At 32.1% G+C, this 15447-nt stretch overlaps 1 protein-coding gene across 7 annotated transcripts; it reads left to right on the top strand.

Annotated features, from left to right (window-relative positions):
• LOC105167668 lies at positions 1986-15447 on the top strand. Of its 7 annotated transcripts, XR_002287595.1 has the most exons (5): positions 1986-2422; positions 13131-13837; positions 14022-14125; positions 14206-14641; positions 14729-14909. XR_002287595.1 is itself a non-coding variant. In XM_020695919.1 (4 exons), exons 2-4 carry the CDS (start codon positions 13780-13782, stop codon positions 15161-15163), a joined length of 597 nt encoding a protein of 198 aa, XP_020551578.1. In that variant the 5' UTR covers positions 1986-2422; positions 13141-13779; the 3' UTR covers positions 15164-15447. The 7 variants fall into 7 exon arrangements, 4 of the variants coding, with proteins under 4 accessions (XP_020551578.1, XP_020551577.1, XP_020551579.1 ...); XR_002287594.1 differs by having other exon boundaries at positions 13131-14125; positions 14206-14610; XR_002287593.1 differs by having other exon boundaries at positions 13131-14125.

Genomic DNA, 15447 nt, shown 5'->3' with positions numbered 1-15447 from the left:
GTGTAACTTGTACCGTCCAGTTGAAGAAGTAAATATACGAATACTGGATTGGAATTCATTTTTAATAATCATTTTTGGATATCAATATTTTCATTAAGATCTTTTACCTATTTTCACATTATCCAAGGAAGGAGAAAAGAAAAAAAAATAATATTGAAAAATTAAGAATTATATGTTGCGCGTTTATTTTACCAGTACCATCCAAGATTAATTGCATAAAATTCTTTGTATTTTCAAAATTTAGTTAAAAGTCCTTTGTGTTAATAAAATAGATTATTCTTTTTGTATTTTTTAAAATATGCACACTCTCTTCTTTTATTCGGTAAGCTTAATTGCATTAAAATTTGTGTTGAATTATTCATTATACGTAACATTCTTATAATAGCTATTAATCTTCAATTATTAAAAAATTAACAGATATTACATAATTTCAAATATATTTTTTATTTATATATAAATATTATATATATGCTATATAATATATATATATATATATATATATATTTGCAGGTGGCGATTGTGGGCTTCGCCCAAATTAGGCAATTGTATCCTCATCGCCACTAAAGGGAAGGGGCGACCTTGTGTCGCCTTGTTCAATCGCCCTTTCTAGAAGAGAGCAGCGATTCAACGCGAACACTCTAGATCTAGGCAATCGTTGCCCAAAGGAAGAAGGGCAATATCTCCATCTTCGAGATGAGGCGGCCAACGGAGAAGACGGCACCAAAAAGTATTATTATTATTATTTAAAAAAAAATAAAAAAAATAAATATAACAAAAATATTAAAATTTTAATTTAAATATATATTGGTGGTTTTAGCTGAAACTTTATATATTTATAATAAATAATATAACTTCAAAAATTGATATAATTGTTTGATATTTTGATATTTAATATTATATTTTATAAATAAAAATATTAATTACTAAAATATACTTAAATTAAATAACAAATTAATTTAGTTAATAATATATAATTGTTTGACTTTCATTATATTATATAACATTTTTATTTGAAAAGTGAATTTTAGTTTATTTGTTTTTTATTGTGATTTGTTAATTTATATTTGAACTTTTAAAAGCTTTATATACATTTTAAGTATTTTTATATGTAGTTAATATATTTCATAAATAAATGTAGTTAATTAAAATATATTAAAGTTATATAATAAATTAAATTAATTAATAATATATATATATTATTAAAATTTATCTAAACTAAAATATTTATTTTCTCTCATACATAAAAAAAGACAAAATAGACTTTTATAAATATAAAATAATATTAAAAGGTATTATTATTATATATATATATATATATATATAGAAAAAACACTCACATTTTAGACATGTGGCATGCCCTCTCCATTAATTTTTAACAGAGAGGGACCCTATCATAAATGACAAATTATTACATCAATTTTCATCTATGGGATTTGCAATCAAAAGTTAGGGTCATAAAAGAATTACGTATGATTTTATCATAACAATAATTATAACTATAGTTGAGTCAACAAAATTGATATGTAGATATGAGGTATGCGGGGCGCAATTGTGAATTTTGAGAACTCAGGGGTAGAATGACAATTATGGAGAACTCCTCTTCTGAAAATGAAGAACAATCAGTGGGCAAATTAGCGATTCTCACCGTAGAAATCAACAACAGTCGGCAAGATGAGCAGTGTACATGACCCGGTTTCTGTTTCTTCTTATCCATATTAATTATGTACATAAATATACATGAGCGTGCTATGTACACTATTTTTATACTTATATAAAAAAGAAAAGCCATCCGTACGAAAAATGGGTAATTAAAGACACTCTTGTATTAATTTTTTCTATAAACTAAAAATTGTCCTTCAATTCACCCAAAACAATCCGCTGTTCTTCTTAGCCCATTGGTTTAAGCTGCCCATGGTTTTCTTTTCCCCTCTCCCTCTAAAACCAACTCTACATATATACATATATGGCTACCCCTACCCCACCCCTCCCCTATATATATATATAGTTATGTACATTCTCCAACGCTGCAAATTAAGACGAGTTGCAGAATTGAATTTCACATCTCCATCAAACCTTTTGCTTCTCTTCTGTACAAACTACTACGAAAACACTCTCTACTTTTCTTGAATTCTCCTATGTGAAAAAGTCGTCTACCTGTTTCCTCAGTTCATAGTTTTTGCATTTCTTCAATTAAGTACCCGCTTCAGATTAATTTTGTCTGTGTTCGAATAATTAATGGGAAGTGAGCAAAAGGAGGGTGGTGGAAAGGGCAATGATGAGTCGAAGAAGAGAAAGCGGAGGAGGCAGAAGAGACTGTCTCCGGTTCAAAGGCTTTACGATTCTTGCAAGCAAGTGTTTGCCGATTGTGGCCCTGACATTGTTCCATCACCCCACAAAGTCCAAATGCTTGCCGCTGTTTTGGGTACACCCTTAATCTGCATCTTCTTCTTCTTCTTGTTCTATAGTTTCTGGTATTAAGATCGAATTAATGTTTCGCACGTATTTAATATACGCCCGCCCTGTTCCTTTATATTAATATCTGCGCGTCGTTTGTCTAACATTCACGCATCATTTGCAATTAATACATGGAGATAGGCAGCAATCAATTCAGTGCATAAGGTACAAAAGACTACTTGCATGCAGTAAAGATTTGATGATGATGATGTTGTCGTCTTTTATGTGTTGTTTGTGGGGGTGGGTGGTGTCTGAATCCATGATAATTATACCAAGACATGCATGAGTGTTGTTTGTTTATGTTTTCTAGGTTTTGAATCTTTCACTCAGAGAGGAGGTAGGTTTCGAGCTGGTGATATTGTCAGACATAGGAATAGGGTCTTAGTAAGAGAAAATGTTTCAGGAATAGGAAAATTTAATAACATCCCTAAAGAAGAGAATGAACTCTTCAAACAATTTCTTGAATTTAAAAAAGAACATAAAAATTAACAATTGATGAATCATCAGCATCTTATGCAAAAATGGTGCAAGAAGATGAAGATGAATTAATTAATTACAAATTTAGTGAACACCATGAAATAATTATACTTCTTGAGAATGATGATTTAAGGTGGGAAAAAGACTCATGGTATCTAATGAAAAGGTATCTTAATGTTGCATCTTTTCCAGCAGGGTCATATAAACTTAGGGCACATTATGAATGTATCCTTAAAGCAACTCAAAGTGTTGAAATTAATCACACATTTTCTAGCAATGGAAAGGAATTTAATTATTCCAAAGAAATAATTAAAAAATTTATCACTGCTGTAGAATGGGGAATCAACCCATTAGGAGAAAAAGAATACTTTCACCCAGAGTAAAAAAATACAATAAAGTTTAACTAGTGAGACTATGTTAAGGCATTTAATAAGGCTTTTTTTTATGAAAATTATAAAAAAAACATACACGATTTTTTAAAATTTATCCGTTGGTTTTCCAACAAGAAATACCTAATTGGGTATTCCAATGGTGGATAAGTTTTGGTCCATCAATTTCTATTCTTTCTGAAATCTTCCAAGAATATTATACGGAATGGCTGAATTATTCGCCAAAAATAATATAAGTAGAAAAATCAAGGAAATGGATTGAAGGATTGGCTTTAATTTATTTCTTTATGGAATTTTCTATCTCATGGATCTGGAAATGGCTACCAGAGGTAGGAATTACCCTACAGAAAATTCCATGCATAAAAAGGAGGTTTTGTTCAAAATTTTGGAACAAATTGATGCAAATTGATCCAGAGACCAAGAAATATTATGGTCAAGAAATTATCAATGAGATGGAAGAAAAATTACAAGAATATAAAGTTCTTGCAGTACCCAATCCTTTTGAACATATCTCCCAAAAAATTCTGAATAAAAAAAGGGTAATCACGAAAGACCAAATGATTGAGGAATACCTCAAGTAAATGCAAAATAATTTGAAAAAGAATCTTTCGGGAATTGTTTCTCCCATGGAGACCTCCAGCAAAAATGGAGAAAATAAATTTTCATATCTCGCTGAGGAATCTCAGAATCCATTTGAGAAATTTTCTCAAGAAGAATTTCTTGATAATCTATTTAAAGAATTCGGGAGACGTTAAAAAGAAAATAAAAAATGGACATTTCAAAATCATCTGAAGACAAAGAGGACCTCAAGCAATCGAGATCAGAATCAGAAGGAAGTAGCGTCTCCAGACTTATGAAGAAATAAAGTGTAGGGCAAGTTAACGGAATTGACCAAATGACACGTGTCGACAATGAAACGACACTTGGCAGATGAAGGCCATGCGGACGTGAAAAAATGGTTTCAAGTTCGAACCATCTGGTTATAAATATAACCTTTTCCCCCCCTTTTTGAGAGAGCCCTCGGAAGCCTTCATGTGTTGAAGCAGAGGCACTTGCACTTATAATTTCTTTCTCTTTCCTTAGTTATAAAAAAGTTTCATTTGGCATAAGAAGGGTTACAAACCACCTGGGAGTTCTCTTATTTAACTTTCTGCATTTGTTATTTTCATTCTTGTTTCTATTTTTTTTAGCCTAATGCAAGGCTAATTGCTGCTGCTGAATTATTCAACTATAACGGAGATAGCATGGCTATATATATATATATATATAAAGAGTATTTTTCATTACTGATGAAGATAAGGAGAAATTGAAGGAACTTAATGATAAGACTCTCTGGGTCGTCGGTTTAAATTATGGGTATGAATGAGGTCGGCCTTGCCATTACTGCCCGATTTTGCCGTTCTTTGGCGTTGATTTTGGGCTTTAATGTGGTATTTTCTGACCAAAACTCATACCTATTAGTTTAAATCAATGTAAAAAGGTTCCCAATTTAGTCTTTTCTTATGTTATTCGTTTCTCTTTATATTTATCATAATAAAAAATATTCTTTTGATACATTCCGCCTGAATGGCCAATTTTTCCTACCGCCTACATGGTCGGATTTATTTTTTCTTTTATATACTCCGCCTACATGGTCGGATTTATCTTTCTACTTGTGTACATTCCGCCTATATGGTCGGTTCTTCATACCGCCTCATGGCCGGATTTAAATTTTCTTGAGTTTTTTCGATCATGGCTACATGGTATCAGAGCCATGTTGTTGAAGTTGAGTTGAATAATTCAGCAGTACTTTATTCCTCTGTTTAATATGCAGTATTTATTTGATAATAATAGTAGTCATGTTAAGAATGCTAGGAAAGAGGAGTATGAACTCACAAGGAACTTACATCAACTAAATAAATGGACCATTCCTAAAGTAAATCCTAGATTAATTTATAATTTCAGAAGATTTGATTTTTGGAAAACTAAACAGGTAGTAAAAACTACTGAAGAATCTATTTCTTTTGATAATGAAGAAAAAGTAATAAAACTTTTGGATTCCATGGATAAGGCATTACCAAGAAGAGTATAAATTTCTACATATTGGTCTTGTTCAAATAGCCTTTAAGCCTCTAACATTAGAAGGCTTACCAAAAAGCTTTTTAGCTGCCCTAAGAGATGCCAGGAATTTAGACTGGAAGAAATCTCTAATAGGAATAATTCAATCTAGTCTAGCCCATGGTCCAGTATTTTTTAATGTTTATCCAATTCTACAGTTATCAATGTCTGATGTGAATATACTTGATGCACTAACGTTAAATGTTAAAACCCATGGATATAATTATACACCTGGATCAGAATTACTATGTATATGTTATAGAATTTACTATAAACTTCTCCATACACTTAATCCTAATTGTAAGACACAAGATAATAAAATTCTTGAACAAAGAGTATTCTTTGAAACGAATTTACAAAATTCAAGGATTAATACTAGGAGACAAATAAAATGGAGCGAAGTAGAGTTTCCGGAACATTGGGTGATTGAGAAGGAGGTCCCCATTAAAAGTAATACTGAAAGTATGTACACAAATATATTACAAAATCCAGAAGGAAATGTCATAATAAATTTTGTTAATCAGTCAAAATATTTAAGAAGTTGCTCTTCAAGATATTCTAATATGTCTTATATATCACCAATAGAGGTAACAACCCCATCTAGAGCATTCACATCCCAAACCAGAGAAGAGATTAATAGCTCAAATTATGATAAGGTCGAAGAAATAAGGATACAATCAAATAATAAGGAGTATATAAGGATCCTAAACTAAATGAAGAATTAACTTCATAAACGGACTTTTGTTTATAAATGAATACACATGATATAATTGCCTATGAAATTCCATTTGAAAATTATACAAACATAATCGATTTTAGTCTTGGATCCCTGACTAGAAAAGAAATTAAGGGAGAATTTTCTGAAAAAAGATGGGAACCCTTTTAAAAATGATTTTTTAAAAATTTCCCACCTGATAAACAAAATGAAATTTCAAATCAATTCTATAAGGAACTATCTATATGAAATAAGAAAGTTACCTTTGTTCCATGGTTTATAACCAAATATTCAAAACAATATTTAAATGTGTTAGAGAGAAAATATTTCCTAGAAAACGGAAAAATCCTAAATAATGTCTTTTCCCCTCAACAGCCTTTCAAAATGAATTCTAATGAAATAGAGATTAATTTTAAAGCATTTTCTAAATTAATTGAAGATGACACCTTAATGGTTACAATAACAGAAATAAATGAGTTATTAAAAAAGCAAAATTATGCCAATTTATACTTTAAATGTTATAGGAAAACACATTATGGAATTCAATAATAAGATAGATAAGATTATAGAACGGCAAAGGAATTGGCAGAGAGAAATCAACTCAAATAAGACATTAGTTGAAGAAACAAGAGGAGAAATTATCACAAGACCCTCAATTCAACCACCCCGGATATTATAGATTTTAAATTAAAACCTATAGGAGACCTAGAAAAGCTATTAGATCAAAAAATTAAAACTTTAAAATTAAATACCCTACATAATGACAGAGATCCTCAGGATGAATTCAGGGAGGAAATTAACAAATTAGAAAAATTTGCTAGGAAGCCAATACAAACCAAATTCTATTATCCTAGACCAACACCCCAAGATGTCTTTTATGAAGAAAAAGAGATAATTGACCAAAATAGTTATAATGGAAAACAAATTTATGAATGTAACATTGATGGATTTACAGAAAGACAGATTTGTAATACTATCATAGAATGATGATGTATAGTACTATATGTAAAGGAAATAATAATTCCGATAAAGCTATTGCTAAAATGATTATAGCAGGATTGACTGACCAATTAAAGGGATGGTGGAATAATTATTTCAGCCAAACTGATAAAGGTGAAATATTAAATACAATGAAAATTAAAATAATATCTCAGAAGAGAAAGCAGTTTATACATTAGCCACAAACATCGTTGAGCATTTTACAGGTAGATGGTCAGATAATAGTGAGAATATTTGAACACTTCTACAGAATTTAAAATGTAAAACATTAACTTCATTTCGATGGTACAAAGATGTATTCCTTATTAGAGTTATGGAACTCCCAGGGTCAAATGATGCTCATTGGAAGTCTAAATTTATAGATGGTCTCCCTCATCTTTTTGCAGAATGTCCTAAGAAAAGGAGACCTGCACATTAATTATAGTCAATATACTTATGGGAAGTTAATTGGAACCTGCATCCAGGAAGGATTAAATTTATGCAATGAAATTAGATTAAATAAACAAATTAAAAGACAAAACTTAACAGGGAAAAGCTAATTAGGACAGTTTTGTGCTCAATTTGGGATGGAAATGAAACCATCTGATAAATAAAAAATCTCTAGGAATAGGACTTCGAGGTTTAAGGAGAAGAGGTACAAAAAGAAAAAATTTAGAAAAGAAATAAATAAAGAAAAAGACTTGGCTAGAAAAAATGAATGGAAGGCTAAAAATAACATCACAAAGAAAATAAGAAGATGCTATGTTTGTGGAGAAACAGATCATCTTGCAAATAGATGCAGAAACAAAAAGGCTAGAAAATTGAAAAAAAAAAAATAATCTTAATTTACAAGAAGAGGATAAACAAAAAATACTTAATGTAATATTTTCAGAAAAAGAAGAATCTGAGGAGCAAAGTGAACTTAAAAATATCGAAGAAAATTTTGAATATTCATCAACCACTTCTGAATCTGAAGAAAAAGAGCCTTCTTGTTCATGTAGGCAGGAATAAAATTCACATCAAGAATTCTACGAATTAATGGCAAAATTTAAAGAAATGGGATAAATAAATGTTCTCATTGATAATCATATTATTAAACTACTTAGGGAAATAAAGGATCCTGAAGTTAGGGACATTATTCTAAGTAAAATTGATAATAATAATAATGCCTCCACATCTGGGCCTAACCCAGTTTATGATAGAACTATTAATAAATTTTTTGAACCATATACAATAGCTGAAGTCAAGAAATTGCTTAATGAAAAGCATACTATTAGAGATAACTCCTCTACTGTGGAGGATCTCAAAATTGAAGTAGAAAAGTTAAAATAAGATATAAAGAATATTAAAAAATACAATCAGTCTCTTACTAATAGACTTGGGAGGATTGAAATTAGCAAGAATAATGAAATAGGAGAAGAAAAATACGAGGAAGATTTTCTATCGACTTTAGAAATAGTCACTAGTAAAAAATGGAATGTTAAAATTGATCTTTTAATAAATAACAATTTTAGGAAAACATTTACTGCTCTTATTGACAGTGGAGTAGATATTAACTATATTAAAGAAGGTTTATACCAACTAGGTATTTTGAAAAAACGACCCACTCTTTATCATCTGTCAATGGCAAAAAACGACCCACTCTTTATCATCATTTGTATTCATTTATAAACAAAAGTCCGTTTATGAAGTTAATTCTTCATTTAGTTTAGGATCCTTATATACTCCTTTAACAATATTATTTGATTGTATCCTTATTTCTTCGACCTTATCATAATTTGAGCTATTAATCTCTTCTCTGATTTGGGATGTGAATGCTCTAGATGGGGTTGTTACCTCTATTGGTGATATATAAGACATATTAGAATATCTTGAAGAGCAACTTTTTAAATATTTTAACTGATTAACAAAATTTATTATGACATTTCCTTCTGGATTTTGTAATATATTTGTGTACATACTTTCAGTATTACTTTTAATGGGGACCTCCTTCTCAATCACCCAATGTTCTGGAAACTCTACTTCGCTCCATTTTATTTGTCTCCTAGTATTAATCCTTGAATTCTGTAAATTCGTTTCAAAGAATACTCTTTGTTCAAGAGTTTTATTATCTTGTGTCTTACAATTAGAATTAAGTGTATGGAGAAGTTTATAGTAAATTCTATAACATATACATAGTAATTCTGATCCAGGTGTATAATTATATCCATGGGTTTTAGCATTTAACGTTAGTGCATCAAGTATATTCACATCAGACATTGATAACTGTAGAATTGGATAAACATTAAAAAATACTGGACCATGGGCTAGACTAGATTGAATTATTCCTATTAGAGATTTCTTCCAGTCTAAATTCCTGGCATCTCTTAGGGCAGCTAAAAAGCTTTTTGGTAAGCCTTCTAATGTTAGAGGCTTAAAGGCTATTTGAACAAGACCAATATGTAGAAATTTATACTCTTCTTGGTAATGCCTTATCCATGGAATCCAAAAGTTTTATTACTTTTTCTTCATTATCAAAAGAAATAGATTCTTCAGTAGTTTTTACTACCTGTTTAGTTTTCCAGAAATCAAATCTTTTGAAATTATAAATTAATCTAGGATTTACTTTAGGAATGGTCCATTTATTTAGTTGATGTAAGTTCCTTGTGAGTTCATACTCCTCTTTCCTAGCATTCTTAACATGACTACTATTATTATCAAATAAATACTGCATATTAAACAGAGGAATAAAGTACTGCTGAATTATTCAACTCAACTTCAACAACATGGCTCTGATACCATGTAGCCATGATCGAAAAAACTCAAGAAAATTTAAATCCGGCCATGAGGCGGTATGAGAACCGACCATATAGGCGGAATGTACACAAGTAGAAAGATAAATCCGACCATGTAGGCGGAGTATACAAAAGAAAAAATAAATTCGACCATGTAGGCAGTAGGAAAAATTGGCCATTCAGGCGGAATGTATCAAAAGAATATTTTTTATTATGATAAATATAAAGAGAAACGAATAACATAAGAAAAGACTAAATTGGGAACCTTTTTACATTGATTTAAACTAATAAGTATGAGTTTTGGTCAGAAAATACCACAGTAAAGCCCAAAATCAACGCCAAAGAACGACAAAATTGGGCAGTAATGGCAAGGCCGACCTCATTCATACCCATAATTTAAACCGACGACCCAGAGAGTCTTATCATTAAGTTCCTTCAGTTTCTCCTTATCTTCATCAGTAATGAAAAATACTCTTTATATATATATATATAGCCATGCTATCTCCGTTATAGTTGAATAATTCAGCAGCAGCAATTTAGCTTTGCATTAGGCTAAAGAAAATAGAAACAAGAATGAAAATAACAAATGCAGAAAGTTAAATAAGAGAACTCACAGGTGGTTTGTAACTCTTCTTATGCCAAATGAAACTTTTTTATAACTAAGGAAAGAGAAAGAAATTATAAATGCAAGTGCCTCTGCTTCAACACATGAAGGCTTCCGAGGGCTCTCTCAAAAAGGGGGGGAAAAGGTTATATTTATAACCAGATGGTTCGGACTTGAAACCATTTTTTCACGTCCGCATGGCCTTCATCTGCCAAGTGTCGTTTCATTGTCGACACGTGTCATTTGGTCAATTCCGTTGACTTGCCCTGCTGGCACTTTATTTCTTCATAAGTTTAGAGAAGCTACTTCCTTCTGATTCTGATCTCGATTGCTTGAGGTCCTCTTTGTCTTCAGATGATTTTAAAATATCCATTTTTTATTTTCTTTTTAACGTCTCCCGAATTCTTTAAATAGATTATCAAGAAATTCTTCTTGAGAAAATTCCTCAAATGGATTCTGAGATTCCTCAGCGAGATACGAAAATTTATTTTCTCCATTTTTGCTGGAGGTCTCCATGGGAGAAGCAATTTCCGAAAGATTCTTTTTCAAATTATTTTGCATTTGCTTGAGGTATTCCTCAATCATTTGGTCTTTCGTGATTACCCTTTTTTATTCAGAATTCTTTGGGAGATGTGTTCAAAAGGATTGGGTGCCTAATTTTCTTCTTTTTCTGCAAGAACTTTATATTCTTGTAATTTTTCTTCCATCTCATTGATGATTTCTTGACCATAATATTTCTTGGTCTCTGGATTAATTTGATGCTTTGTTCCAAAATTTTGAACAAAACCTCCTTTTTATGCATGAAATTTTCTATAGGGTAATTCCTACCTCTAGTAGCCATTTCCAGATCCATGAGATAGAAAATTCCATAAAGAAATAAATTGAAGCCATTCCTTCAATCCATTTCCTTGATTTTTCTGCTTATATTATTTTTGGCGAATAATTCAGCCATTTCGTATAATATTCTTGGAAGATTTCAGGAAGAATAGAAATTGATGGACCAAAACTTATCCACCATTGGAATACCCAATTAGGTATTTCTTGTTGGAAAACCAACGGATAAATTTTAAAAAATCATGTATGTTTTTTTTATAATTTTCATAAAGAAAAGCCTTATTAAATGCCTTAACATAGTCTCAGTAGTTAAACTTTATTGTATTTTTTACTCTGGGTGAAAGTATTCTTTTTCTACTAATGGGTTGATTCCCCATTCTAGAGCAGTGATAAATTTTTTAATTACTTCTTTGGAATAATTAAATTCCTTTCCATTGCTAGAAAATGTGTGATTAATTTCAACACTCTGAGTTGCTTTAAGGATACATTCATAATGTGCCCTAGGTTTATATGACCCTGCTGGAAAAGATGCAACATTAAGATACCTTTTCATTAGATACCATGAGTCTTTTTCCCACCTTAAATCATCATTCTCAAGAAGTATAATTATTTCATGGTGTTCACTAAATTTGTAATTAATTAATTCATCTTCATCTTCTTGCACCATTTTTGCATAAGATGCTGATGATTCATCAGTTGTTAATTTTTTTATGTTCTTTGTTAAATTCAAGAAACTGGTTGAAGAGTTCATTCTCTTCTTCTGGGATGTTATTAAATTTTTCTATTCCCGAAATATTTTATCTTACTAAGGCCCTATTCTCATGTCTGACAATATCACCAGCTCGAAACCTATCTCCTCTCTGATTAGAGGAGGAATTTCTTCCTCTTTCCCGTTGGGGGAGCATTCCTTAAAAATAAAGATGATTCATTAGCTAGCATAGAGACCAGCAATTTGCTGGTGGTATAGCAAATTTGCTATCCAAAGTTGTTTAATACAATTTTTTGCAGTGACATTTGCATCTGGAAATTGTATGAGAATGTCAGAAATTACTTCCTTGACTTTATCAATTCGCTTTCTGATTATTTTTTGAATTCTTTTTAATCTTGTCATATATTGAATTGGTTCATCCCAAAATTTTCATTGGTAGATAGGCCAATGGACTCCATTCATAGAATATCTTTCTCCTATGACCATTTCTTCAATCCATCCATTTGGAATTGTCGAGGAAATATTCATTCCTCTAAACATTTCATTTCCAAATTCATCCAGATTCATTTCCATCAATATATTCTCTTGATAGGAAATCAGGGAGACTATTTGTCTCTCCTTTAATATATTCAATAGAGAAATTAAATGGGGCAAGATGTGCTTGTATATATATACATATACATATATATAAATTATTATATATATGTATTAATATATATACATATAATATAAATACATATATAATATATAAATATATTTTATATATATAAGTAATTAAAGGGCTGGCAGCGCTAGCAGCCCTTAATGACTGGCACGCTGCTAGCCAATAAAATAGGCTGGTCGCGGCCAGTGATGGGTCAATCAAAAATTGACCCATCACTGTAATTTTTTTAAATTTAAAAAAAAATTTAAACCGCCAACAACCATTATAAATTTGACCAAGATGTTGTGGACATTCACTGTATTCAAAACTCTCAACTTTCAATTTTTCACTACATTCAAAATCATTTGTGTGAGGTTATTTTCAATTTATTTTTCATACAAATGGATAGACGTTCAGTTTACGGTCCTCGTGATGGTACTGTATTATCTCAACAAGCCCAACATAGGTCCGACGATATTCCTGAAGGTGACCTAGATGCCGTACTAATTTCACGGTGTGCGGATGGTAGCTTTTGGACTCATTTTCATCAAAATAATATGTCCGAGCGTGTACAAAAAATCCTACACCGAATAGAATTTTATGGAGTCTACAGGTGCGGATGCCTTCAATTAAATCAACACCTCATCACTGCATTAATGGAGAGGTGGCGATCGAAGATGCACACTTTTTATTTTCGTGTAGGAAAAGCCACAATTACCCTACAAGATATTCAAATAATATGGGCACTCCCAATAGACGGCGAGCCGGTGACTGGAATTGATCTCGACCGCACAACACAACAATGACAGGAATATTGCCTTACTTACATAGGCTTTAGCCCGGATGCAAATGCGTTGAGGGGCTCGAGACTATAGACATCCGCAATTACATCTCATTTGGCGCTGTCGAGATCACTTATAACACTCCCCACGATATCGTCGTCCAATACGCACGTGCCGTTGCATTACTTCTATTTGGGGGTTTGATGTGCCCAGATTCCTCAAGTAACTATGTCTCATTACTTTATCTTTCAAAATTAGAAGATATATAAACCGCGAGGAACTATAGTTGGGAGTGTTGTGCTGGCATTTTTATATCGTGAATTATGCAATGCCAGCACAAAAAGCAAAGCGGCAATTGGTGGGACGCTGCAATTGCTACAGGTAAAATTGACTTAAAAATTCTTACACATTTTTTTGGCTATTAATATTCATTAATAACACATATTTGTATTGTTCGTGCAAATTTGGGCATGGTTACGGATTACGCCACTTTGTCGTGAACTTGGTGCCCAACGACTATTTATGGGCCAAATCCAAATGCATAACAATCGCTGGCTCCCAGCAGCACCATATGGTGCTACTTGGAATTGTCAGCACACTTGCACCAGCACAGTACGGGGAACTGTCCGAGTCATACGAGAAATTCTGGATGAGATGCAGGCGGATCAGGTAACTTATTTTTAATATTATAGGTATATTTATACCGTGAATTAAGTGCGTATTAAATTACATCTTTGTATTTATTACAGTTCATATGGCAGCCGTATGACATGGACTCGGATGTCATTATGGCTTACGCCGATGAATTGAACCCCCAGTTGTGGAGGTCATCCATTCTATTGATATTCTACGCAATAATTGAAATGCATCGTCCCGAACGGGTTGTTCGTCAATTCGAGATGAGGCAAAATGTACCAAAATCGACGGATACCCGGGATATGAGCCTCCATCAGATTTTTCGTAAAAATCACGCGCGCAGATTGGTACCTGCAATACATACAATATATCACTAGATGGCAAAGATGATATGACATGGTTGTACATAGGCCTCCCATTTTCGATAGAAGGGAAACAGAACGAGGTTATTGGGAATGGTACTACAACATAACAAGAAATTTCGTATCGTCATCTACCGATAGACGTGCGGAAAGCGGGTACCAACCTGGAGAAGCACATCTGTTGCAAGTTGTGATACGTTGTTATATAATATTACATATTTTATTTCAGATTTTTTTTAACAACACAAGGCTCATTATTTTTTACAATTTTCAGGCAAATGAGGTGAATGCCCTTGAAACTTTATGTCGATCTAGACCATCAAATATTGAAGGATATAGTCAATTGGTGGATAGATTTGAACATAGGTTACATATTATCAAGGAAGCTATAACCCAACAGCCACAACAAATTGCTTCTCCATCCGATGATGCTCCCACAACATCCTACAGGCAAAGCAGAAGTTGTAGCCGAATGTCTACTGGTTCAGTTGAACGTCATGATATTGGAGTGGATATAGCTGGTCCTTCTACAGTATATCCACCTCAACCGCCTCAAGATTATTATATGCCTCAACCGTCTCAAGACGAATGGTTTCAATCGACTCCATATATGCCAAACCAAACACAAGATTATTCTTTTGATCTTGGTTTTGGTATTAATCAAACATATGCACAAGGATATAATATTTCACCAATTCCATTTCCATAGTTTGGTGCATATCGTGACAACGTGGAGTCAAGTTCCACAACAACATCAAGTCGGTTCGGTGGTGATGAAAATGAGGCGCAAAATGAGCCAGTGTAAAATGTGGGCGAGGAAATAAGAAAACCTTGACGTCAACGCCACAAACGGCATTGTGGAACGGGTGGACATTTTTTATATTTGTAATTGTATAGTTCATTATAATTTTTAACAATTGTACAAAATAAATACACTATTATATTTGTACCCTTAATTGTAATTTTTTAAGTTAATGCAATGTTAATTTTATT

This window comes from Sesamum indicum, linkage group LG8, assembly GCF_000512975.1.
Source record: "Sesamum indicum cultivar Zhongzhi No. 13 linkage group LG8, S_indicum_v1.0, whole genome shotgun sequence".
Lineage (NCBI taxonomy): Eukaryota > Viridiplantae > Streptophyta > Magnoliopsida > Lamiales > Pedaliaceae > Sesamum > Sesamum indicum.
The sequence above is the reverse complement of the archived record's forward strand: the minus strand, read 5'-3'. Positions and strand labels throughout refer to the sequence as shown.